Below are 26,062 nucleotides of genomic sequence, written 5' to 3' on the forward strand. Positions count from 1 at the left end.
ACCTGACTTCTGATGCCGAAAAAATACAGAGAAATACATATGACTTGGCCTGAATTATGATCTGCCTTAGGCATTCAATAGTTAAATAGGTGATAAATCATAGAAATAAATGACATCATATAGTATTTATTTATGGCTCACATGTTCAACAAATAATGAAAAATGCATTGTAATCATACATACAAAAGACCTACAATTCAAATATACATTGTTAAGATAAAATCACATCTAATACCAGTGAAACACGCTAATTTACATTGCACAAAGAGAGGAATCATATATAAAGTTGCATATACAATATATTAAGGGAAACTGTAAACACAAACAGCAAAAGGCACCAGCTTGATAATGACCAATTTAGATAGAAAAAACCTTAAATATCAAATATTTGCGGATTTCTGATTTTACACACTAATAACTGTTCCCTGCTAGTACTTTTACTTGAAACACGGTTTTGATTTTTCGTGGTAATCATCAGTAGACTGATAATTTGAAGAATATTCTGAACACTTCTATGAAATAAGTTCTCTCATGCCCAGAAACACTTATGAGAAAAATTCATAGGTCTTGGCCTGAATTATGATCTGCCTTAGCCCTCCAATAGGTGATAAAATCATCAGCAAGACTCCCATAATAATGCAAATCTGATATCAAGGAATTAAAAGAAATTAGTTGTAAATTCATGGCATATTGAAAAATGAAGAACCCTATATGATGGTGTCTACTTATAATATACTGTACTGAACATACCCAGTTGGCAATCCAAGAGAGGCTAAATCTCTTCGGTTTGTAGATAGACAGCCACATAACACAAGGGAGCTATACAAAGTACAATTTTTTTTAGAATCAGAAATAAAATTCTTATTTTAAAGCCAAAAATCCTTTGGTACTGAAAAAGGTAGAGTTCCTTACGAAATACGTGGTAGGGGCAAAGGCAAATCCTCCGAAAAATCCAAGGAGACCACCGAAGAAAGGGAAACAAATGCCGACAAACATGGTAAAAGCTGAAAGCAAAAAAAAATTATAAACAGAATCTCAAATGATTCATCAGATTTGCAAGTATATCACCATTTCACTTACCAACATATAAGTTCCTTGAAACAAAACGCAGTGCAAAACTTGGAGGGAATTTCAATTTCTTCACCAACACTGTTTCTATCATATCAAATACTGGCATTGCATAAATCTAACAATGTCAAACAAGAAAAGTCAGTACCAAATGCTAGAAGAAAAACACAAAGGGTATGTAAAGCTATTTGGTTACCTGATAGCTCCCGATAACGTGGAAAACAACAAACATGTTGGCCATTGCGATGAGCCACTTAGGGTTTTTTAAGGTAATGAGTATGTTATCTGAAACTGAATTTCCAAACATCCAATATCCTATTAGAGCAACAGGGAAGTAGCACAAGGCCACAACTATGTATGCTACGACGACTCCCTTCCACATTGGACCCTTGGACGGCTTCTCAGGGGTAGAAGGGATTGTTGCTTGAATTTCCAAAACCACATTGTGGCCAGCATACGCAAAAGCAACATCTCCCAGAGCACTTAAAAAGCCAAAAACTGTTCCTGCAGTAGACTTGGCTTTGTAGCCGTATTCAACATCTGGTTGAACTCCTTTCTTAACAGAGGATGTCCAAGCAATGGTGGAGTAACTGCATTCATAAAGTTACACCAAATGATTTAGTCATTCAAATAAATTATTAGGTTAAATAGGTTTCCGGCAGTTTAACATGTTGTTAAGTTACTTTCCTACTTGGTGTGCTTTGTTTACAGAACTTTTGGACTTTAAGCAGATTCTATAACTCTTCTTGAACTTTGGTTCAAAGGAAGCATACATATGTGATTTTTAAATTGTAGAGCAATTAAGTGAATTCATCGCTAATTAAAACTAATTATTCAGATAAATAATTTCAGAAAATATATCATACCTTAAGGACATAATTGCGGCAACCAACGACACCCATGAAATGGAATTGAAGTTGGGGAGATGGGAGATGACAAAATGGACAGAGGCAAATATCATAATGAAGTAGGTCAGCTTGATATCTTTGCAATCATCTGAGCAGACTAAATTATGAAATTTTTGCAGAGATTTTCCTCCTGTGACCATGTAGACAATGTCCACACCTACTTCCACAATAAGCTGTTGAGGCACAACAATGTAGAGACCAAGCTTTTCTCCAAAAGCGTACTGCCCTAGCTCGTGGTACCTGTCGAAACGTCTCCCAGGAACCATTTCATGCATCTCTACCATCTGCCACAATGTGTATAAGGTGACAACCCAAGATATTACTAGAACAGCAACACCCGGACCCCTGAACATTAAGGACAACTATTAGTTAGACACTTTTAAAATATCAGGCATAGAAATTATGCTTTAGTGTACATCAAATTGCAAACTATTATTTCTTCAATAAATATAATTTTTAGGCTGATTTGCTAGAACATTAAATCTCTTGTTAGCAAGAAAAAGATAGACATCCACTAGGCCGCAACAATTAATATTCAATTTTAAGTTGAAATTCTTTGAGCTTGACTGCAAAAACAGAGATCAGCAAGACATGAAAAAAAATTTGGCTGATATAATTTGAATTTATTGTGAAAGCTAGAAAGCTATATTTTGTTACTCTGCAGATGATCTTTTGACTATTTACTAAAGGTATAGTTCATATTATGTTATTAGGGTATCCAAATGCCCTGATAAGTTAGAGATATGTACCATCCTAGTTCTGACATGGCATAAGGAAGACTGAGAACTCCAGCTCCAACCATAGCAGTGACATTGTGAAATGCAGAGTACCACCATTTTGCTTCCCTCGACGATGTTATGGGAAGCCAATCATCAATGGCTTTCTCTTTCGCAGACCTTCGGTCAACCTGTTAAAGATAATACACCAGCTTATTATATAGGAAATATAACATATACTAATACAAAGTATATCAAGTTCTTAGCAGTAATCTGCATATTCAAGTGGTTTATTGTTACTCCACCTATTTACTTGCAGGAGCAGACATTAGAATCATACCAGGGTCCTATTCAACATTGGCAAAATTTCCATTAATTAGTGCAATTCTTACTAAACTTTTCAAATCATTTGCAATTATTCTTGTTGCCATTAAAAAGTCACAAGTGTTTCTCAAAAAAATGTTTTTTTTCAGCTTATATTACTCGGATTCAGTTACAAGTGTCCAACATGAATACATATTCTAGCGTGAGACTAGATAATAGTTTTAAATATATACAGTAAGTGTTAAATAAGAGTATGCATGGGTCCATATTTGAGTATCTAAGTATGAGACTCAGTAACATTTTAAAATATACATAGTTTTTGTTTAATAAAAGTGTCCACGTATCCATAAACACGGGTACTCGACCGTAAAACGAAAATTACAAATAACATAGTACTTTTTAGCCAAAGACATACAGAACAATACAATGAGTTAGCATGCTGATTGAAGTTCATGAATCTATCCAATTGACAATTGATAGCTCCAAGTGTTTGGGAAAGCAGGGCAACTTTTTTCCATTAACTTTTTAACAAGTACAGAATTGCTTTCTAAAAGTATCAGATCTTCTACCCAAAAAGTAGATCTCCAAGACAGGAACCTCGGCATATCATTTAATTTGACAGAAAAGGTTACTATCAATAAACCCCATATTTTTGAAATTAATAAAGAATATAACTTAACAAAGCATTAAAATAATCTTAAGACCATAAAACACTCGTGATACTTGATAAAATAAGAAAAGCATGAAAGTAATAACACCCAGCAAGTTGAGCGCCACGGAAAATAATAATAAAATAATGAAATAAAAAGCCAAAAATTGTCAACCAAGAACGTGGTTGCATGAGAGCAATAAGCTAACTGATCGATTGATGTAACACATCGCACATGCTGTGGCGTAATCACTGCCCTAATTTATACACACAAATTAGGTTTTAGATATAATATGTATTTTTCCGTTGACTATGAAGCTTGAATCGATTTTTGAGTCAACTTAACGAGTGACGTGTATATACAATTTTATTACTATGTGACCTTGAAGCCGTACATATTTGGTTAGCCACAAAAGTAACTGAGATTTGTGAATCGGAGCTAATATAATGAGATCATAATTGGATTATTGGGACAACGAAATTGTTTCCGGTCTTCTAATCTGTTCCCCGTATACTTGAGCAGATTTCTATTGAATTTTAGTCCGAATGATATACGTAGAAGCATAAAAACGAAAAATATCTATAACTACAATATGAGAGAGGGAGATGGAGAGAGAGAGAGAGCTGGAGAGAGAGAGATGGGGAGAGGGAGGGAGGGAGGGAGAGAGAGAGAGATTTACATTGGTGTTGTCGGGGCGTTGATCGTTGTAAGATTGAGAAACCATTGTCGCAGGAACAGAAATACTGGGGGGGTGCGTTATAAAACAAGACAGAGGAATGCAGAGAAGAAACTGTACTATCAAAGGTTTTATTACAACTTAATTACACAGACTCTTCCTGTTTCTATGCATCTCATCTCGTTTATATAGGAGGTGCATGTATGATGTATTGTAGCCTGCTCTACAGAGTCAATTGGTCAAATTTTTCCGAGTTAAATCAGGACAGCCTATAACGATAAGATTTACCATATATATTTGGCATCCTAACAAAAATAAATAGGTAAACATATTTTAATTCAGATTTTTCTTTAACATGAATCAATTCACAGCAATTTTTCCTTTTTTCATGATTATGTACAGATCTTTATAATTATTAACAGATATTTGCTATAAAGATGCTTTTATTGTAGCGTGATTCTAATAAAAAAAGAATTCTTATATTCAACAACTTATAATATAATTATACCATCTATAAATAAATTATATTCAATTATAAATTGAGATTTGTTGATGAAAATAAATTAATAAATGTCAATTCATCAAGTTATAAACTAATTATTTTAAACATGATGTTTCAGTGTACATATTATTTAAAGACTAATCAAAATGTATGGTGAGATATTACATTAAGTAGTAGTGATTGACTCTTTTAAATTGAATTGATTGATGTCATAAATTTTTTTTATAAATGATTTAATTGTTAATTGTGCCCTGATTAAAGTGAATTTGTACTATTCATGGGTGGTCATAAATGATGGAGTATATTTTGGCTTGTAAGAAACAATCAAATATATTTTAATTATTTTAGTGTCTAAGCAAAGATCCTTCTTTGGTTAGATTTTATTTTATTTTTTCAACTTCAGAAATATAAACACACACTTCTAAAATACTTTATTATAAATACTTTATTATTGGATATATTATCCTTTATAATTCTTTAACTTATATAATTTTGTATATGAACTTATCTTCTTCTTTTTTCGTATTTTTTTTTTTTTTTGCAGGATCCTTGGAAGGTGTTAAATGGATATTTTCCTATCAGACATTAAAGCATTATTATCTAAACGTCCGGAGATATCTTTGCATGTCTTTCGGTTAGATGATAATCTTTTTTGAATGAATGAAATTCCTTGTAGCGGCTTATCGTATCTCGAGATACAACTCATCTACGAGTATGTAGATCCTGACAAAAAAAAAGTGGAAACTTAATTCCATCAAAAAAAAAGAGTGGAAACTTAATCAAGAAAATCTCGCAAAGTTCAACAGATTAGGATACGATAATTAACAACCGTGCTTACCTTTTATAATTTAGATATACATATATTAGAAATAGAATTTCATTACTTCACGCAACGGAAAATAAATTTGAAGGTTGTAATTGCGGTAAAAGAGAGTAAATAAATGCAAAGAGTGCAGGTTTCCACAATTCTACAAGGATTTCTCCTAATTTTCTTTCTACACCAACGGAAAACACTAGAAGGAAAAACACAATTTGCTCCACTTTTCACCCACAATTTGCAAGTACCATGCAGCACAGCTTTTCTTTATTGGGGAGAGGATACTTATTATATCAATTTCTTGTTATATTTAGCCGGTCTTTTGCAACAAACTATGTCATGATTTTTAAGGCAAAAATCGTGTCGATTCTCGTGTGAAGAGAATTTCGCTGTATTGTCATTCTCTTTCTATCCCAAATTAGATGAGCTCGTTGATTTTGGACACGCATTTTAATGTCCATTGACCATATAGCTACATTACCTATTTTTAAAATTTTATTTTTGCAAATAAAAATTTAAATATAAAATTTTCATTTACAAAAAAAATTGAAAAAATAAATTTCAAAACTAGACGGTCAATGCACCTTAGGTTACGTGCCCAAAGTCAACTAGCTCATCTAATTTGGGATGGAGTGAGTATTGTTTATTCGCCTTAACGATTCTTTCTAAAATGTTTGACATTACAAATCGAGAAAGGGAAAATCGATTTTTTTGTCACTAAACTATTAACTATTTTAGAAACTTACCACCTAACAAAATTTATATTTAATACAACCATTAACGTTTTGAACGTTTATGATTGTAACCACTCCGTTAGTTTTTATATGGAAACAGCTTAAAAGGTTGCCAGCGTGGATTGTTTATATGTTTTTGCTAAGTGATTTGTTTGTTTATGTACGTGACTTTTCTACTTTATAACTCCTTCACCAACTGAATGGCACACATGAGTACCACCACTCGGAAAAAGAACATAAAAGCTGATATATATAAAAAGAGAGAAATTCCCAGCCAAATCAATGAAAGACAATGGGATAACAACCACAAATAAAATCTAAAAAACACCTTTAAAATCACTGAACGGAGTCCCAGTGCTTCAACCCTAAAAGCAGAAACATATTGAATAATGTACACCACAAAATCTTTTAAATCATCTGGTTCTTCATTCAAATCTTCATACTGTGAATTTAAATATCACTTCACACTTCAAATATAGATAGAATAGCAGCAGATTTCTTAACAAATAATAACTTCAGTTTTGGAATTATCCACTGTCATAGCAGTAATAAAATATTTTAAATTATGGCAGCCTTCAAAAAGGTCTCCAGGGAACCACATCAAACTGATAACAATTTTAAAGCAAAAAAAAAGTAATTCTGTTCTGGCAAAATAAAGCATGGTTCATGACCATTTCATTCATCTGACCATTCCAAAATACCAGGTTCATTTTGGCACTTTATACTAAAATCAAGAAACAAGTTCATGATCATATCAGTTTTACTAACATAAACAAAAGCTATAGAGATTTAATCGTTCTGCTCCTCATTTCTTGGCACAAGTAGGCTGTCAACTTGTGACTTTCATTGTGGTTGTTGACGAAGACAAGTAGGTGTGCCCATCATCTCCCACAAATACACCAACACCAGATGTTTTTTTCACCTTCTGAACTGGGGGAGCTGCTTTTGGTGGCCTTCCTCTTTTCTTTGGTTGCGCTGGAGGTTCTGTACTTGTCGTTGCCTTTTTTTTTTGCCCAGGATTTGCTGATGTACGTGTATGTCCATCTTTGGTCTGCATTATCATCATAAATACATGTTTAAACACGTTGAAATAAATCGACTGATGAGTATAAAATTTCAAAATACCTGCTGTGTTTTCTTTCTAACATTCTGTTTATTTCTCAGAGAATGTGCTTTTGCAGCTACACTTTGAGCCTTTTTGGCTTCCGCTGCCTTTTTCTGATTTTCTAGCACCTCTGCTTCTGAAGTTTTGCAAGTAGCTCTATTATGACCAATTACCAGACACCTACTGCACCTCATAAGAATACCTTTTTTTGAGAGTTTGGTACCACCCCCCTCTTCATCAGCCTCCCTTCTTCTGTGTTTTTTTATCAACTCCCCATCCTCTATCATTTTATCAACTCTCTCACACCCAAGAACATTGTTATCTTCAAACTGAGGAAATATATTTCCAAGCAAGTCCAGTTCATACGGCACCAACTCATTCCACTGTGGCATGTCACCCATGTATTCATCATATTGTTTCGCACACCATTTTTCATGCCTTTCATGCTGGTCCACATGTTGCTGATCATTTAGATACAATGGGTGCACTGGAGCATTATAATCACCGTTATTTATATGCATGTCGGTCAGATTACCCTCCTTCAGAGGATCAATTTGTCCATCCAGTAACTTCTTTTTATTCTCTCTAATACTCTGTAATTCATCGTCAACATCTGATTCAATATCAATATCATTATCAGAAATAAACTCATCCCCATCTCCAGAACTATCACTGTAATCCTCATCCTCAAAATTAGAATCATCTCCTTCATTGTCCGCAGAACTCACATGCTCCTCTACAACATTTTTTTGTTTTTCTTCGGCACAATGATCAACGAATAAAGACACATAACCTAATGACAGAGCATCTCTGTGAAGTTTTCTAACTGATTCATCATTCCAAAGAAATACATAACTTTCTTTACCAGTGGTTAAGGGGTTTTGGTAGTACAGTTTCAGACCATTGCCATACCCAATGTCATGTAAAAAATTAAGAAAACGATCAATAGTTAGTGCACTCACATCAACGTTGTAAATATTATCGATTGTACCTCCCTTGTAATAGTAGACGCCTTCTCTCGTTTCAAACTTGCCCCCATGATGAATCTCAACTTTGCAGATTGTATCCATCAACGACCAAGCTTTCCAGAACCCTAGATTTGTGCTTAATCTTTTGTAAAAGAGGGTTTTTGCTGTGACCTCTCTGTATCCCCCGCTTAATGATTACAGTACATATTCATTTCATTTTTATATTTATTTAATAATATATGATTACATGTCATCATCCATGTGGAACAAAACTTAACAGACGTTAAGTATTTTTAACAGAATGATTAGATTCTAATAAGAAAATTAATTGAAGCCTTACTCTAAGATAAAATTTTGTTGGGTGGTAAGTTTCTAAAATAGTTAATAGTTTAGTGACAAAAAAATCGATTTTCCCATCGAGAAAAGATAAAGAGATAAATCGAGTCGTTGATTTATGGTGCATACGAGTAATTTTGTTTTTTTCGCTATTTGGTTACAATCTCGTCTTTGTTAAAGGAATGTAGCATGTGTGGAGGGATAAAGTTACCGAAGAAAAGAAGAGAAGTACCCCTCTGTTAATATTAGTAAATCGTTTCAAATTTTGACAAATTTTTAGATATATTTAGCTAAATAATAAAATTTATAGTTATTATTTTGAAAATATATATATATATAATAAATCTGAAAATAACAATTTTATTTCACGTCATAAGTCGAAGTGATAAAAGAAAGGGAGAGAGTAGCATGGAGCATGCAGCATGTAGCATGAGTCATATACGTACAATATGTACCTTGAAAATTTTTAACTTGCTAATTTGCTATAGATATTACGAGAAGGTTGCTGAACGAGATACGAGATTATATGAGTATCAATTATGAGAAAAGTTATAAGGAGTTTATATTTAAATTGGAGTTTTGCGATATTATTTTTTAAAATTAAAATGTTGATTTTTGTAATAAGATCAAAACACCTGTAATTACGTGTAAATGATAAAATGATTTATAAATAGAATTCAAAAAAATATTATAATAAAAATTATGACTTGACAAACTAAAGACTTGAGATAAATTTCGGTAACGCCACGTACCCCAGTGCCTAAGTTCCCACGTCGCATAAATATGATATTTTTAATTAGATGATTGATGTGTATACTGGAAGCGCATTAATAAGCGTGAGAGGAAGCAATTATATATTGCCGTGTTAATTTGAGGAAAAAGTTGGGAACAATTTTTTGTCATGTGAATTTAAGGAAAAAAGTTGGGTGAGTACCTAACATTTTTCCCTATGAAGCGCCTGAATCTGAAAAATGTGTAACGGTCATTAGATTTCGTGATAAGAAGAATGTAAGCAGACATTCCCCGTAAGAGAGGGATTGATGGCAAATTGCAAAGAAGTCACAGGCCGCCTTTTTAAATTTTTTTTTTTTTTTTCCTTCTTCTGCTAAATGGCCTTTTTAAAATTTCAATGCCTCAATTACCCTGCACTGCTCGAATTAGAGGAACTGATGTGGTAGCCTGGTAGGGAGGGCACTGATTCTCATTTTTACCCTCAACGAAATTCCGAGGACATGAATGAGATCCTCCCAGGACTCTAGGAGGATCAAACACGACACGGACGAACTACATAGCTACTTTCAGAAACATAGGCACACAGAAACAGAAGCATGCCCGTCCTTTTAGAGCAAATGCATCACTGATCCAAATATCCAAATTTGGGGCCGATTATATTCTAGTAATAATCCAAAAAGTGATCCAAATCGGTGAACAAATTTGGATAATGAACCTGTTCACTGATCCAAATTTGGATTATCTACTTTATTATAAACTAATTATTTTGTTATTTTTACATTTTTCGTTTATCGGACCTAAAATTAATTTTTGATTATTAATATTTAATTAATAATGGTTTATAATCAATAATTAATAAAAAATGTTTTAATAAAAACTTAGAATAATAGGAAAGCAAATTTCACTAAAATTAAAAAAAGTACATTACATGCATAAAATAAAAAGTACATAAAATGCATAAAATAAAATCAAAAAATGACTAGAATACAGTACGATAAATATAAATTTTGATTTAGTCAAACAGATTATTTCTGTTTCTTCCAAGATAATCAAAATATTGTTCGTAGCTATTGATATCGTTTCCAGATCCTTGAGCTTCATCTTCATTTCCTTGATTTTGAGATACTTTGAATGATGTTAATAAAATAATTAAATTAATTAATTAAATATTATATAACTAGTTAATAATGATTAAAAATTAAAATTTAAGATTATGTAATTTGATATAGAATTTATGTAATATAATATACAAAAAGTAATTTGGATCAGAATTTGGATTGGATCACGCTGCTGGAGTTGATCAGAAATTTGAATCAAAATTTGGATTAGTTGGTGATCCAAATTTAGATCTTTGGATCACAACTGCTGGAGATGGCCTTAGGGACGACCATTTATGTTCGTCACCCTCTTTTATATATCAATGACTATATATATTTAGAATAAATATTTATTGTACAAGAGAAATATTCAAAAAAATATCATGTGTTAACAATTTTAAAAACTCTTGTGTGTATATGATCAAACAATTAAAAGAAATTTATATATTAAACTAGCATATTCGTTCTCTATATAATCGAACATTGCTCAGAAAAAAAAGAGATAGATTAAAGAGATTTGTTTTCTTATGTAAAACCCTGAATACATGTACATGTGTGTGTTTTGCAGCAGTTTCAGTTTGTGTGCGACTTTTTTTTTTTTTGCTAAGTTTGTGTGCGACTTTTTTAAGATCGAATATGATTGAGTTTACGTATTTAGGGTCAAAAATGTAAATTTCCAAAAATTAAATTAAATTTTTTATTCAATTTATGTATACAACGCTACTGGTTTAATGGTGTTGAGGGAGGAATTTGGTAATAAACAAAGATGAAGTTCATGGCCGGAATCAAGATCTATGACGGTGGTTCTGGCTGCCGAAGTGTGGTGGTTGTGTGTTTGGGGGTAGCTGAGATTAGAGTTTTGAGTTGCCTACTTGTGCTCTCAACTCATGATCCCCTAACATGCCTACGTACCCCTATATTTATAGGGGATCAAGCCATACGTAGTTCTATTGAACCAAGACTCCTAGTTTGATCAAGACTAGGCCTCTTGGGGATAAGACCAACCTTAAGCCGGTGACTTATCACTTAGAGTTCTACTCCAGTTAGAATTAAGCCTTGAGGCCAACTACCTCAGATTCCTAGTCCAAGTACATCACGGATACGACATTATCTCCACTACGAGAGATCACACTAACCGCTACTTTTCGTAGCATGGAGGAGACGTCTGGTAGAGCCGTGACCAATTCCTTGAGGTGTAAGGACATGTCCTCCCTCCTTAGTGAAGGTTTTCACTAAGAGGTAAGACAAATAAGGAGCCAAGTTACACGATCGTCTCAATCCTCCAATGAGGGCTAACTCACCAGAATACAGGATCCAGACATATGATCGGCCTTCGTGTCACCCCTGAGGGCCTTCAAGAGCCATGATCACCTCAAGCCCCCACACGAGGGTTAACTCGGCAGATAGCATGATTGAGGATTGTAGATCATGCCCAGATGAGCCCGGGAACTATCAGATGAGCCTGACAACTACCAGATGAGACTAATAACTAGTCTTCATATCCCTCGGAAGGGTTGTCTTCAATATATCCACCGGAGGGGTCGTCACTGAGACTCACTCATCCTCTCACATAATGCGTCCACATGTGGGCGCGACCCCTGGGCGCGCCCTGAACTCCGTTGCCTTGTCCGATCAGTTGTCCCAACAACAGGTCAGACCTGTCTTCTAATATCCGAAGGTCGCGCCCCCGGAGACACTCCAAGAAGGGCGCGCCCTTGGTCTTCACCTCCTGCCCCCATCGGTTGCTGACCGTAAGCACGCTTGAAGTGTACCTGCCTTAAGGACCGCGCCTTTCGGGAATGTCCCGAGGAGGGCGCGCCCTTGCCTTAATGCGTAGCCAAAATTGGCTATAACACATGGTTTGTCTAACAATGAATCGAGTCCACTCATCCACGTATTGAGAGTACATCTGAATATCTACGGAGTACAAAGAAAGTTAAAGACTATAGATTAGTGGAAGAGCGTAGTTTGGAGAAACTTATCGATTACTTAATCACGGAAGTGATTGACTTGTTAGGATCCAAGAATCTGCGTCCCGGCCTACCCCATATATATTCTGATTCTAGCTTCATAATTATATTTTTAATATGTCTAAATGGTACTTAACACAATCATGTGTTACAATGTGCATAAAACAGGGCGTCATGATTGCTCCAAATTCGTTAAAGATACATTGCACATCAAAATTATCAGTCATATGAAAGCACACACTTGTTATGAAACTTAAAGAAAGGAAAAATTGTAGTTCGACCACCGAAGCTTGCAAGTGTGAAGTGCGCACAACCTGATCACAAATCACATGATATCTTATGATTTTTTTTTTATTTTACATTTTTGACTTTACATGAAATCTCTCTATTACGATAATTTTTATATATTTCTTACACTTTTGTTATTCACTTATAAACTAAACACTATCCAGAAGACACACAAGACACATCATACTTTCTGATTATAATTATATATTATTTGACCGTAATCTATTATTTTTAAAAATGAACTCTCGAATTTTGGATTCTAATCACTTGTCGAGTATCACCAGGTCATAATTCTAAAGTCATGTTTGAAAGGGCCGTTTGGTTGAGTTTAAAATAAGTGCTTCTTGCTTAAAATAAAAAAAGTGGAATAGAAGTTAGAAACTAGTTAAGACTCATAAGTGATTAAAGTGATTGACAAAGAAATAAAAGTTCTGAAACAAAAGCTAGCATTCCTAGCTTTTTATAAGTGTTTCTTGATTTATTACACAAACGGTATGAATAAGTGTTTTTAACTTATAACCGAGAAGCTGAGCTTTTAAGAGGGTAAACAAACACCTATGAAATATTGTTCTCTTGTTTACTTGACATCTTCTTATTGTAAGTATTTTATCACACTTTTATTATTAGCCTTTCTTTCTTCTAACCTCTTATAAATTGAGTAGTCAAAATACCTCCAATAATATCGTATGGTCTATTCGTTTGTTATGATTAAAAATACCCCTATACGAAATTAAATAAGTTATCGGTTATGATTTTCAAAGTGAAAATTCAACCGGTTATCGTATAAGCTAGTCTTTGAGTGCGTGGCTGTCCACTTTGTAATAGTCAATTCGGAGCAACCAAGTTGAGATAAAGCGTGAATCGGGATTGGATTATTTGGAGTGATGCGTCAAGGACACTCCTTAAATTGAGTGACCAACGACTTTGACTAAGAGAGTTTCTCCCAGGTCAACACTCTATTCTTTCTCTCCGGTGTATGCTGTTTGTCCACACACAGTTCATCCACTTCCCAGTGAGTGTACGTGGCCGGGTTGACCCGGTTTAGGTTTTTTATCGACCCAACTCATTAAATTCGGTTTATTAATTTCGAACCCAATCCATTAAAATTAATTTATAACCCAACCTAATTTGTCATACTTCGGGTTGGGTTGGTTTGGGTCGGTTTGACGGGTCACTAAATACTAAAGGGCCGTTTGGGTGAGCTTAAAATAAGTGCTTCTTACTTAAAATAAAAAAGTGGAGTAAAAGTTAGAATCAAATTAAGACTTATAAGTGATTAAAGTGTTTGGGAAATAAGCAGAAACTCTGAAACAAAAGCTAACATTCCTAACTTTTTATAAGTGCTTCTTGACTTTTTACACAAACGGTACGAATAAGTGCTTCTAACTTATAAACCAGAAGCCCGACTTTTAAGCCGGAAACAAACACCCACTAAATCGTAGTTTTAAAATTGCTACACAATTTATAAATTATAGAGCATTAAAACAAGTTCGGACTTTTAAAGAATATTAGCTTCACTATCGAATTCTCAAAGGCAAGTAGACGAATGACACATGTGCAGGGAAGATATTTTAAAGAAAACTTGAGGAATAAGATACCAATGTTATAATTCAATTTTATCACACTAATGTTATAACTAGCTTCTTAACCCGTGCAATGCACGGGCTGTTTTAAATTATTTTTTTGATATAGGTTCATCTCTTTTAAATTGAGAGATAATAATAATAATTAAGCCTGAAATACGACTAACCGCTCTAACTGCTCTCTTATTCTTCTCTCCCAATCTTCAAGATTTCGTTCATCTTTTCTTTCGACTTTGTGCGGCACATGTAATCACATGTTTTGAAAATTTGTGGAGTTTAGTCGCATTCACTATGCCATATACATTGCACACTTTTTTCTTGGTGAATGAGTCACTTGTTTTGAATCTTGCAAATTGATGTTGTTTTATGAGGGAGTTTCGAATGTTTAAACAATTCCTAATTGATTTGCTCTCCCGCTCGAGGGCGCTTTCATGGCATTGTCATTTGAGAATTATTGTGGTGTGTCTGCTATCAAATGGTTACGGTGTAGCGGTTGTCAAAGCGACGCAATCGCCAAGGTTGTCTGAGGGAGTTTCAATGAAATCATTCCGATGGAATGCAGTGCGATCAAAGTAGTGAGAGTCCATGGAGTTGTTCTTGGTATATTAGTGAAAATGGGTTTAGAGAGGTCTTCATCGGTGTTAATGTGCAAATCATTGTAAGATTTCAAGATTTTGGGTTCCAATTTGGTTGGCACCCGATCTCTTCTCCCAAGCTTTCAACTTTGCAATCCGTGTAAGTAATGGTTCTTGATTTCTCCGTTTGTTTTCTTCAATGGACTTCACCACTTAAACCGAGAAATTTTTAAGTAAGTCCCATGTGAAGAAGGCCATGGGCTAAAGTATTGTAGTTATATTGTATCACACACAATTTTATTTATTATGCACTAAGCCGGGGGTCTCACAGAAACAACCTCTCTACTTTAAGGTAGAGGCATGGTCTGCGTATATTTTATCCTCTTCAGACCCTGCTCTAAGCGGAATATACTGAACACGTTTGGTTTGGTTTGGTTCTTTTAAATTGAGATTATTTATATTATAAAAGTAATTTATATTGTATATTTATTTATATTTTAAGTCATATTATATTGATATCCATATGTACACATATCCTCACTATGATATTTATTAATATATAAATACAAAAAATATACACAGTTTAGAATTTTATTATATAATTAAATTACCACCCACCTAAAATTATTGAAAATTTGATAAAAGAAATGAGATTTTTGCTGAATCAGAGCCCTTGTCATATAGTTATATATTATATTTATACTTATTCTAATATATATATATATATATATATAATTTTTTTAATCATAATAATTAAATATTCTAAAAACCGGTTGGTTGACTGATTAATCGATAATCAGAAGGATTTTTAATCCGATTTAGTAAAATTCGGTTAAATCGATGATTATTTGGTCAAAACTTGATCAATTCGATGAAAATCAGGTTGAATATTAAATTTTACAAAATTTGTGGGGTAAATTTAAAAATTTAAAAATGATTATATATATTATTAAATTATTTTAAAATAATGATCATGTTAATATTTATACTGAGTAAGGGTAGATTAGTCTCTTTGAATTATATTACTCATTATTGTTGTGTTAGATATATAATAGAATTTGACAAAATTCGGTTAAAATCGATGGCTAATTGGACAAAAATTGGATTAATTGGTTGAAAATCAGGCCGAATATTAGAATTTACAAAATTATTTATTTATTATTAAAACATAAATATAAATATATAATACATACATATATTGGAGTTTTAAATATGAAGCAATTATTATTAAAACATAAATACAAATATATAATACATACGCCCTCCGTCCCACCAGGATTGTTTGCACGCATTTTGAGCCTCTTATAAAGTATAGTTCAATAATGTTTTTTTTAATTTTTTTTTGAATAAAAGTTTAAATGTCAAAACTTTTTTCAGGATTTTTTTTAAAATATATATATGATGTAAGTATTATATACTTATATATAATAAGCGTAAGGGAGATAATTTGGTCGCATGGTCCTGTGGTCCAAAAGCTTATCATCAGTTGGATCGTATATTGAACAAATAAGCACCGTTAGATTAGAACAAATTAAATTATGTATAAGAAAACTGATATCTACTTGCATGTTAATAATTTTTTTTCTGAATCCAAAATAAATTTTGTCTTTCATGTGTTTTTGGTTTTTTTTTAATTCAAAATAAATATTTCTTACAAATTTTAATTGTAGAATCATATAAACCGCACCGTCACAAAATTATTTTTATCCATCGGATTGTATATTGAACAAATAAGCACATTTAGATTAGAACAAAGTTAACTTCAGTTCCATAAGACAACTGATATTTACTTGCATATTTATAATTCCTTTTCTGAATCCAAAAAAAATTCTGTATTTCATGTGTTTATGATTTTCTTTAATCCAAAATAAATATTTTCTACCAATTTTATTTTTAAAATCATATAAACCGCACCGTCACAGAATTATTTTTATCTAATATATTTTAAAATTAATAAGACTGATTTATGTGAGGAACGAATACAAAATTTTTTTCTTAATCCAAAACAAATTCTACCATCTTATTGCATGTTTATGATTCATCTTCTTGATTCAAAACAAATTGTGTTTATCAATTTTAATCTCGAACCATAAAAATTTTTAGAAAAATATTTAAATCACATTATAATAATTCTAATATAAAATAAATTTATAAATATAATCTAATCGGAGTTGTCGTCACATATTGTACTTAAAATAATTTAAAATTTGATAGAAAGAATTTAATACTTTGGCATGATACATAGAATTTTAATTTATTATTTATAAATTAATTTTTATACATCATTTAAAATATATTTAAAAAGTGTATAAATAATTAAAAAGCTCCCGTGCCTTGCACGGGCTATAAGCTAGTACTTTATAAAAGTCTTAAAATGCGTGCCAAAAAGTAACGTAAAGAACCTGTTGGGACGGAGGGAGTATATATATTGGAATTTTAAATATGAAGTAATTTAATGTATATTAATGGTTAGACATTAATGTCTAATAAATACATTAGTGTTAAAAGTCAATAATGACCTTTATATAAAAAAGTGTATTTTATAGTCACTTTGAATAAAATTACTCAAGTTTGTTGTATTATATATATAATAGATTTCAATTGGGTAGCTATATTTTATATATATACAATTTTGTTAGATATATATATTATATATATAATGTATTTTTATTAAAATACCTTCGGTTTGGGTTGAGTTGGCCAAATAAAATTTAAAATCATGCCAACCCATTAAAATCGGGTTGGAGCAGATTCAACCCAATCAAAAAACGGTTTAAAACTTTCGGTTTAGTTCGACCGAAAATAAAGCCGGTTTGGATCGGTTTAAACGGTTTGGGCAACCCATGTACATCCCTCCCTTCCCACAGATGATAAATACTGCTACTGCTTTGGTGATTTGACATGCAGTCATGCATTTATATGTTTCGTGTAGTTAAAATTGTACAGTAGTAATCTTTGACTTACTTTTTTCTTTGCTAAAATTTCATTAAAAAATATTAATATTTTAATATATCTGACAAAAAATTAGTTTAAAATATATTAGTTAATTATATGTTCAAATTATTTAAATTATGCTCACAAGTCTCAACTGAACAATTTTTTTGCTAAAACTTGGATTTTGCTTTAAAATACTACTCTTCGCAAGGAAACAAGATGCACTTGGTTAGTTGGAACTTGGAAGTGGCCAGAAACTGATGTCAGTTTGTCTCGCAAAAAGTGTTTATTATTTATACGTGAAAAATTAATTATAAGTGAAAAATAATTTTTAATTTATTTGTTTGGATATTTATAATTTATCAGATATAAAAATTATTAATATAATACTAAAATATTATAAACTATTTTTTAAAATGATCCTATTCATTTTTGTAAAATCAAATTTCAAAAAAAATCACTAAAAAAACCAGAATTTTCAACTTTCTAATATTCCGACTTATAAGTCGAGAATTGACCTATTGATTTTTTATACAAACAATACAAATAAGCTAATTCTAACTTATAAGTCTAAAAACTCCAAAAAAAAACTCAGCCAAACAGACGCTAAATAAGTTAAGACGGTGTTGCCCGTGTTTACATCCATGATAAAAATATGTATTTTTGTTGTTCCTTCCGTTTCATTTACACTCCTTTAATGAAAATATCATATATATATTGATAAACCATAAATATGATGTTTTATTCTCATTTTTATCATTAAAATTGTATCAATTATACAAGAATATGATTAAATTTTATCATAATTTGTATGATAATTGTTAAAAATTATATGAGTTAATGAAATTCAATATTGAAAATAAAATACAAATTATAACAGACAAAAAAGAGGACAAAAATTATAATTTTTTACAAATAATACAATTAAAACAATCGTGATCATACTAGTAGGTTGATAGACGCCTGGGCGGCTCGTCAACGGGAAAGATTGCTGCTGATTTAGCTGAAGCAATCACTTTTAAGGAATAAGGAGGCCATGGGTTTGATTAACAGATTCTCTAATCCTGTGTTGATTTGTTTTTGTCCGTTGAAATTACTTCTGATGCTTGTAGTTGGGCCAGTTGTCCAGCAGCTTTCAAAGTTTCAAAATAGTCCCGGTTTTTATAGATTCAATGTCCTGGGTCCATTAATTTTCTCCTTTCCAAGAAATACACACATTATTTTCAATTTTTTTATGAATAAAAGTGTAACATTTATATTTTTATTTAGAAAAAAATAATTTAGTATAAAACAAGTATTATTTAGGAACCGAGGGAGTACTAAAATTTGACTCGTCAATGATCCAGGCCCGGGGGTGATAAAGAGTAAATTTAGAGATCAACATAATAAAGATGAAACTAACATGAGTTGCCAGATTTCAGACTACTGAATAAACTTCCAAGAATGCGAAAAATGATAGCACGAAACAAAGTTCAGGTACACAGTTAAATGCAGCTATTAAATATTCTAGACATGTTAAATCCAGGAAGCATGTTGAGATATCAGCTCCAGTCTTGCTGCACTAAGTGAGGCTTCATGGTTTTATTGCAGTCTTTGCCACTCTGTAACTAATTATGTAAAAGATGGTATGGAGGGGTCGTAAAACTCACGATGCTGCGGTTTACCACGAAAGCAGATTTGATTTATCAGTGGCCTTTTATGCGCAAATGCTGGTTTGTGAAGCACATTTGGCGTCTCATCGCCCAGAACTGAATTAGAACAGGATGCTTCTGCAACAATTTCATTCTCAACGTACATGCCCTTTTGCTTGTCCCAATAATATGGCGAAGAAGTGGCTGGGGACTTTGAGAAGGAGCAAGAACGCGTTCTACGCGTGGCATTGAAATGTGGCATAGTCTGCATAACACCGTGAACTAAGCCTGATGCAAATTTCTTTTTGGCAGTGGGACTTGGGGCGTTGCTCCTTACTGAAAGCGCGCGCTTGTGGTTAGGGAGTGAAGAAGGTTTTGAGTATTTTGATCGAAGTGAAACAGGGACTTCTTCTGAGCTGGTGACTGAATTTTCATCTACTGTTTTTTCCAGGGGCTCTGGCTCGGGCTTGGATTTTCTCTTCCTCATCTTAGGCCAGTGGAGGAAGCGTCTCCAACGCTGAGATGCATCAGTCCCAGAACCTGATTTAATATTTATTTTTGGGCTCTGCTTCTCTGAAATCAAAACATGTTTATTCGGTTGTGCCAACTCAGGGCTCAACCTTGCACTGCCACAGGCATTTGATCCTTTGTCAGTGACCATCTGTGAGAGTATTTCTGAGTCGGGGATTTCAAATGAAGTTCCTGGACTGCTTTCAATACTTCGCATCCTTAAGTGGGAAGCAATGACTTTTCGTGCTGAATGATCTTGGCAATTAAAGATACCTCCGGCTGAAATCAGCTGCCTAGTAAGGATTTCTGATGATGCAGAGCGTGGGCGTTGTTTAAGGAGATCAAGAGCCGTCATCCCATCATTATCACATATGTTGACATTGATTGAGTGAGCAGTCATTAGTAATTCCACCAGATCAGTATGAATGTTCCCAATTACGGCCAAATGGAGAGCAGTTCTCCCATCATTATTCTTCGCATTAATGATTTCCTCAATGACAAAATTGTTGCCACGCGCCAAGTTCTTCATGAGCTCAATCTGACGGTCCACTCTCCGAAATATAGGGATTTGGAAACCAGCCACAGCCCTGTGTAAGAATGTTTCTCCAGCATTATTTTTTGAGTACATGGATGGCGGAGATGCATGCATTAAAACCTCAACTGCAGCTAATTGACCCCTGTAAGCAGCCACATGCAAAGATGTGTTTCCCTGATTGTCTACTGAGTTAATGATATCAGAACTTGTTATAAGATCTTTAACTACCTGCATTCAGAATCATATTCGTCAGAATGGACTATCTACAAATGAAGTAAGTAGTTTCTCAACCATGTGTATCTAAATATCTAAAGCGCATTAACCTATAATCTGGCGCAACCTTTAACAGCCATAGAACTTTAGTTTGATATAATGCTACCTTGATTTCCAAGAACTAATTAATGTCAATAATTGGTCTATCGTTCCAACTTCCAAGTCAGAACAAATTGTATATACTTTTAAAGTTCCCTTGCAGACTGGGAACATGGATATTGCTGGTTTCTGGACACTAATATGTTAAAGTAAAAAGTTAAGTAATTATCACAACTAAAGAAACCAGCTAACAAGCTTATATCAGGCAAAATATTGTTGCATTTTCTGACTTTAGGAAAAAGGTTGATGCAAATTAGGTGTGTATCTTTAGAATAACTCTAAAAGCAATTTCAACATAGGTTGCCAAAGAAAATTCAAAAGACAACATAGAAGGTAAAGGCTTACCTCAACTTGACCCCGACCAGCAGCTGCGTGTAAAATAGTTGAGCCCTCATTATCTCTATACGTCAATATATCAGAGCAACATTCCAAAAGATCCTTTAGGATCACCAAGTTACCTCCTCTAGCAGCAGCATGTATAGCTCTATTAATCATCTCTCTTCTATATGCAGAAGGGATCTCCCCAATGTGTTCGGTCTCTTTGTCATTACCTATAAATAATCTAGGCAAAAGAGCAAAGTCAAGAAGCAGCCTAAAAATCTCTGAATTCTTACTCCTGGCTGCAGCATATAACACATCAGTGACACCATATTCTCCTTCTCCGAAAACCATAAGAGGGTCTATTTTAAGCAATTTCTTAACAAAATCCATATCCCCAGCCGAGGCAGCCGTATACATAAGCCATCCACCATAGCCAGCTTCAATGAGGGAGTTTTTAGACCCATTGGTCTCACATTCACAAAAAAGCTTATGTGCAACCTCAGAGCGATTGCGCGAAACATGATCAAAGTGTTCATCATCATCCCAAACACTCTCAAGGCGGTGAATCCTACGAAGAGAGGTAAGCTTGATAAGATGATTGGCATCAAGGCGCAGAAGCTGGCGGACCAAGTCATAATGTCCATTTGCAGCAGCCCAATCAATAGGGGAAGCATACCACCATTGATCTCCGGTACCCTCCCACCGCAGAGGAAAGTCTGTAGAAGCCATCTGAAGCGAAACAACAAAAATCAGTTTTATGGTACAAAACAAAACATATTCTCGCAAAAATTAATGGTCTCATAATATTTAACTCAATAGGACCATACCCAAATATAGTTCCTCAACCAAAAAAACAATACAAACAAAAGGATTGAACCAATTGTTGTGCCTACTAAAATTATACCTGATCAACAAATAAAGATGCTAGCAAGTAAACAATAAAGGAGTCTAGCATAGGAGATTCAACATATTCTAAAGAACTATATATTGTGAAATCATGACAGACAAGCAGCATGCAGCATGTGAAATCAAGAACCAAGGTGCAAGATCAAAAGGGCAGAATGAGATTTGCTCAGTTGGAGAAATGATGACATCTCTAAAGCTATGTACTTATAATATTGAGCCTTTAGAGCCCTGAAAAGCTGATAAAAAATAATGATAATAACATAATCAAAAGTTAAATTGAAAAAGATTACCTATTACAGAAGATGTCAAAATCAGATGGCCATACTTAAGAACATGATCAACTATTAATCACTGAAAAAAAAAAACATAGAGCTGCTTAACTATTCCCTACACAAAGGGCAGTATGAGTAAAGAGCAAAAATAAAAATTTGCATCAACTGCATGTTAATTTATAAGAGGAGAGAAGATTGAGTAAAATTTAAAAGATATGTACATAGGGAAGGTTATCAGATGGGGTTGCAGGAAAAACTAAAAGATGTAGAAGAATCGTGTATATGAAGAGATGACAAAGATGAAGTTTAAGTGCATGATGATGAATTTGATGGAGTCGTATGTTATTTAGTATTGAATTTATAATAGATTCTTTCAGCTAGTCTTTGCCTAGTGCGCCAAAAATAGATGCGACAATTTAATATATTTGGTTCGGGTTCGGTCCATTACATATTCTTTGTATCATCTAATTTTGAGATAATTGCAAGGCACATTTTATTCTTCGGATCAATTGTATTTAGATATCCTAATTTTAGATAATTGTTTAACATATCTAGTATTATATTATATTTTGGTGTCGCGTTTTGAACTTTTTTGATATATTTTTATCTATTTTGATCTATCAACATGAAAAATAAGAAAAATGACTTAAATTTAAGAACTAACTAAAATATAATATTATTGAATCCTAAATCTATTTTATTCATGATAGGCTAAAATAGACAAAAAAAAATAAAAAGTTCTAACATGACAATAAAATGTATTGAGAAATTGAAAATTTAGGTAATCAAATTCAGTTAGATCAAATTAAGAATATGTTTTGTAATTAACTTTTTGAGTAATTTTTATAAATTATCTCTCAATTTTTTAAATCCTTTCTGGGAAAGTCGTTAATCGATATGCAAATGTCAGCGTGCAAGAATGTAAGAGAAAATACTTGGCAAGTTGGCATGACGAAGTATGTTGGCATGTTTAGCTGCGCCAGGTCAACAAACGTAATATTTTAAGCACAAGGTCATTAACAGTTTAGCACGTACTAATTCAGAAGCAGAATGTACATGTAAGACTTGTTTAACGTCATAATAAATCCAAGAAAAATGCACGTCCACAGGATTGATTGGATACAAAATTGTGTACCGGAGAGATTAGGCTAGTGGCAGACAAGCTTTACACAGCTCATTCTGTACAGAATTTTGTATCCAATTCTGTGAACGCAATATTTCTCTAAATTCAAAGTATCCGCAAACTTTGAAAATTGCATGGTACTTTATATTACACAAGTTTTGTCCGAAATGATCGTTCTCGATTCTTCATAAGATATCTAACATTTAGGAGAGTCCAGAATGTGGTTAATTTGGTGGATTGGGAAGTCCTGAATGGGGAGAACTGGACCAAACTTATCCTATGGGTATGGTGTAAAGAGAGAAGTGGACATGGCCATGTGAGTAGTAGTGGTAGTGGTGGCTTTTAACTTTTTTCAAGGATTGGACCAAGTGATCCATTGCAGAAAGTGATCTCAATAGCCTGCTTTTATCAAATAATAATGTGCATGCGATTCTCAAACTTACTTCGACTTTTAGTTGCATGTTATGTAATACTACACTTTCTACTTCAACATTTGTTAAACTTTGAGGATATTCAATTTCTTCGATAGGTGCATATTCTAGAATATGTAAGTGAATCATATTGGGTTTTTGAGCTTTTTTTCCTAAAATTATGCGTTATTATACATATACTTATTATTATTTACATATATTTTATAGTGAAATTCGGATCAAAACTATCAATTCAAATTTTTGTTAATATTTGATAGTATTCATTCAAGTTGAATTATTAAAAAATATTACTTTTATCAAGCATTGAACTTGAAAATGATGAAGCTGGATTTTTAATTGAATTCGATTAATTTGTGATAGTTCGACTCACAACGACATGATTACACCAAATGTTAGATCTGATATGATTCCGAACTCAAAATCGTATCATGTTCATAGTATGAGTATTATATTTTACCATTTCACTTAATTTTTTTTATGTATATATAATTCGATGTCCACATCAGTGTTTGCGCACCTCTACTAATCCAAAAAACTGCTAGTACATTTGTACCTACTGAGCATCACCGTCTATTTACTTTTGTGCCCCCAAAAATCGAACCTATAACTTTGAAATGGTAAGTCCTAAAGTTACGGTCTCAACCAACTGGGACACCCGTGGTGGACTTAATTCATCTTGGCAGATTATCAAATTAACAGGTCAGAACAGTTGAATCGAACTGCCAAGAAACCTGGTGAAGTTTGGTGCTAAAGTATGTGATCTTAACAAAGATTTGAGAACAATTCCGGAAAAACACAATCGGTATAAGGGAAGATATGTAAAAACATGGGTGCTACTTTAGAATTGTGCATGTTCATGAAGAGGCCTTATCTGGCTTTATGAAATGGAATAGTATATTGTTAAAGTTGTTTCACATGGACAGCCAGAAAGATGGATATGACAGGCACCAATGTGGGATACCCATAGCCCCCCTCTATAGTTCGGCAAAGACAAGACGAGACGAAGCATGATCAATTCAGGAAACTGGCCAGAACCAAACAGTTTCTGCCCACTATTTGTAGATGTGTAAATCATCTAAGCAGCTTATGCGGTCTGAATCGATAAAATTTATTCCTCCGTGCCATTCATTTCTTAATATTTCGGGACACACATTTTGAATCTTTTATAAAATATAGTTTTAAAAATAATTTTAAATATTGTTCCTTCTAAATAAATATTAATATTTAAATATTATTCAGAAAAAAAATAAAAATGAGTTACGAAAGTATTTTGCAATTCTCTGCTTAAAATACGTGTGAAGCAGCGAAAACGGAACCTTATTTCTCTAACAGACAGACACGAAGCAGGAAATTTAATAGAGACAAGCTTAATTCGGATAGTTCCTCTATCTGCGAAACATGATAGAGTGGGAAGATACACAAATCGGGCTTCATCCCATAATATAACAAACCAAACACGACGAAAGGCGATTAATTGAATATCAAAGTGGGAAAGATGGCCCTGAAGCAATAAAAGAGAGAAAAAGATTAGAAGTACATAGCTTTGAGTGGATGCATAATAGAACGATGATGATTTACCCCACACCACTGGGCTCAAGTTAGCTAGCAAGTTGGGGAGCACAAGATGGTGCCTTGGTCCAGTCTTGAAACAATCATAGTTTAGCCTGTCAACTATGAAGAAAATAGCTTTATCAATTCAATGTTACAAAGATAAATAGCTGAATATTGGATAAGATTGAGGTCTATCCATTTCATTCTCGCTTCCTCTTGTGTTTCTGCACTCAGGTATCAAAACACGAACATTAATTACCTTTTAACAATAGATGTTATTTTTAATACTCTTTTCGAGACTCCAAATAAGAGTCGTTTTGACTTTTTCTATCCAACAGAGGGTAAGGATCGTAAAGGTTAATAACCCCCTAAGAAAAAACCAAGGTTGTAAAAATCGGAACTCGGTCCAACTCGGTTTGGTTCCGGA

The 26,062-nt window shown here is 33.3% G+C and overlaps 3 protein-coding genes and 1 long non-coding RNA gene across 6 annotated transcripts; all 4 read right to left on the reverse strand.

Moving 5' to 3' along the window:
• Window positions 1-251: 251 nt before the first annotated feature.
• Window positions 252-4,582, reverse strand: LOC108225174 (lysine histidine transporter 1). Its single transcript, XM_017399993.2, has 8 exons — window positions 4,346-4,582; window positions 2,726-2,883; window positions 1,935-2,321; window positions 1,265-1,658; window positions 1,081-1,186; window positions 913-1,004; window positions 751-819; window positions 252-644 (listed from the first exon to the last, which is right to left on the reverse strand). Exons 1-8 carry the CDS (start codon window positions 4,388-4,390, stop codon window positions 546-548), a joined length of 1,350 nt encoding a protein of 449 aa, XP_017255482.1. The 5' UTR covers window positions 4,391-4,582; the 3' UTR covers window positions 252-545.
• A 2,465-nt stretch (window positions 4,583-7,047) lies between these two features.
• On the reverse strand, window positions 7,048-8,683 carry LOC108226673 (uncharacterized). The gene is made up of 2 exons (XM_017401667.2): window positions 7,521-8,683; window positions 7,048-7,446 (listed from the first exon to the last, which is right to left on the reverse strand). The coding sequence occupies exons 1-2, from the start codon at window positions 8,568-8,570 to the stop codon at window positions 7,225-7,227; spliced, it is 1,272 nt and encodes a 423-aa protein (XP_017257156.1). The 5' UTR covers window positions 8,571-8,683; the 3' UTR covers window positions 7,048-7,224.
• Window positions 8,684-19,338: 10,655 nt separating this feature from the next.
• LOC108228085 (uncharacterized) lies at window positions 19,339-22,861 on the reverse strand. Of its 3 annotated transcripts, XM_017403568.2 has the most exons (4): window positions 22,752-22,847; window positions 22,549-22,609; window positions 21,377-22,081; window positions 19,339-20,887 (listed from the first exon to the last, which is right to left on the reverse strand). In XM_017403568.2, the coding sequence occupies exons 3-4, from the start codon at window positions 22,079-22,081 to the stop codon at window positions 19,595-19,597; spliced, it is 1,998 nt and encodes a 665-aa protein (XP_017259057.1). In that variant the 5' UTR covers window positions 22,549-22,609; window positions 22,752-22,847; the 3' UTR covers window positions 19,339-19,594. The 3 variants fall into 3 exon arrangements, with proteins under 3 accessions (XP_017259057.1, XP_017259055.1, XP_017259054.1); XM_017403566.2 differs by having other exon boundaries at window positions 22,549-22,861; XM_017403565.2 differs by lacking the exons at window positions 22,549-22,609; window positions 22,752-22,847 and adding an exon at window positions 22,257-22,480.
• A 2,571-nt stretch (window positions 22,862-25,432) lies between these two features.
• LOC135147342 (uncharacterized) lies at window positions 25,433-25,801 on the reverse strand. Its single transcript, XR_010284866.1, has 2 exons — window positions 25,663-25,801; window positions 25,433-25,585 (listed from the first exon to the last, which is right to left on the reverse strand). It is a non-coding gene; the product is annotated as an uncharacterized LOC135147342 (long non-coding RNA).
• Between the last annotated feature and the right edge of the window lie 261 nt (window positions 25,802-26,062).

This window comes from Daucus carota, chromosome 6, assembly GCF_001625215.2.
Source record: "Daucus carota subsp. sativus chromosome 6, DH1 v3.0, whole genome shotgun sequence".
Taxonomy (NCBI): Eukaryota; Viridiplantae; Streptophyta; class Magnoliopsida; order Apiales; family Apiaceae; genus Daucus; species Daucus carota.

What these genes read in the sequence shown, in the direction of transcription:
- LOC108225174 (XM_017399993.2), bottom strand. Translation starts at nt 4,390, where the DNA reads ATGGTTTCTCAATCTTACAACGATCAACGCCCCGACAACACCAAT. An exon ending in GCCGCAATTATGTCCTTAAG is followed by an intron (nt 1,659 to 1,934) that starts GTATGATATATT and finishes TTATGAATGCAG; the next exon opens with TTACTCCACCATTGCTTGGA. An exon ending in ACGTTATCGGGAGCTATCAG is followed by an intron (nt 1,187 to 1,264) that starts GTAACCAAATAG and finishes TGACATTGTTAG; the next exon opens with ATTTATGCAATGCCAGTATT.
- LOC108226673 (XM_017401667.2), bottom strand. Translation starts at nt 8,570, where the DNA reads ATGGATACAATCTGCAAAGTTGAGATTCATCATGGGGGCAAGTTTGAA. An exon ending in TTAGAAAGAAAACACAGCAG is followed by an intron (nt 7,447 to 7,520) that starts GTATTTTGAAAT and finishes ATGATAATGCAG; the next exon opens with ACCAAAGATGGACATACACG.
- LOC108228085 (XM_017403565.2), bottom strand. Translation starts at nt 22,367, where the DNA reads ATGCTGCTTGTCTGTCATGATTTCACAATATATAGTTCTTTAGAATAT. An exon ending in CATCTTTATTTGTTGATCAG is followed by an intron (nt 22,082 to 22,256) that starts GTATAATTTTAG and finishes GTTTCGCTTCAG; the next exon opens with ATGGCTTCTACAGACTTTCC. An exon ending in CTGGTCGGGGTCAAGTTGAG is followed by an intron (nt 20,888 to 21,376) that starts GTAAGCCTTTAC and finishes TTCTGAATGCAG; the next exon opens with GTAGTTAAAGATCTTATAAC.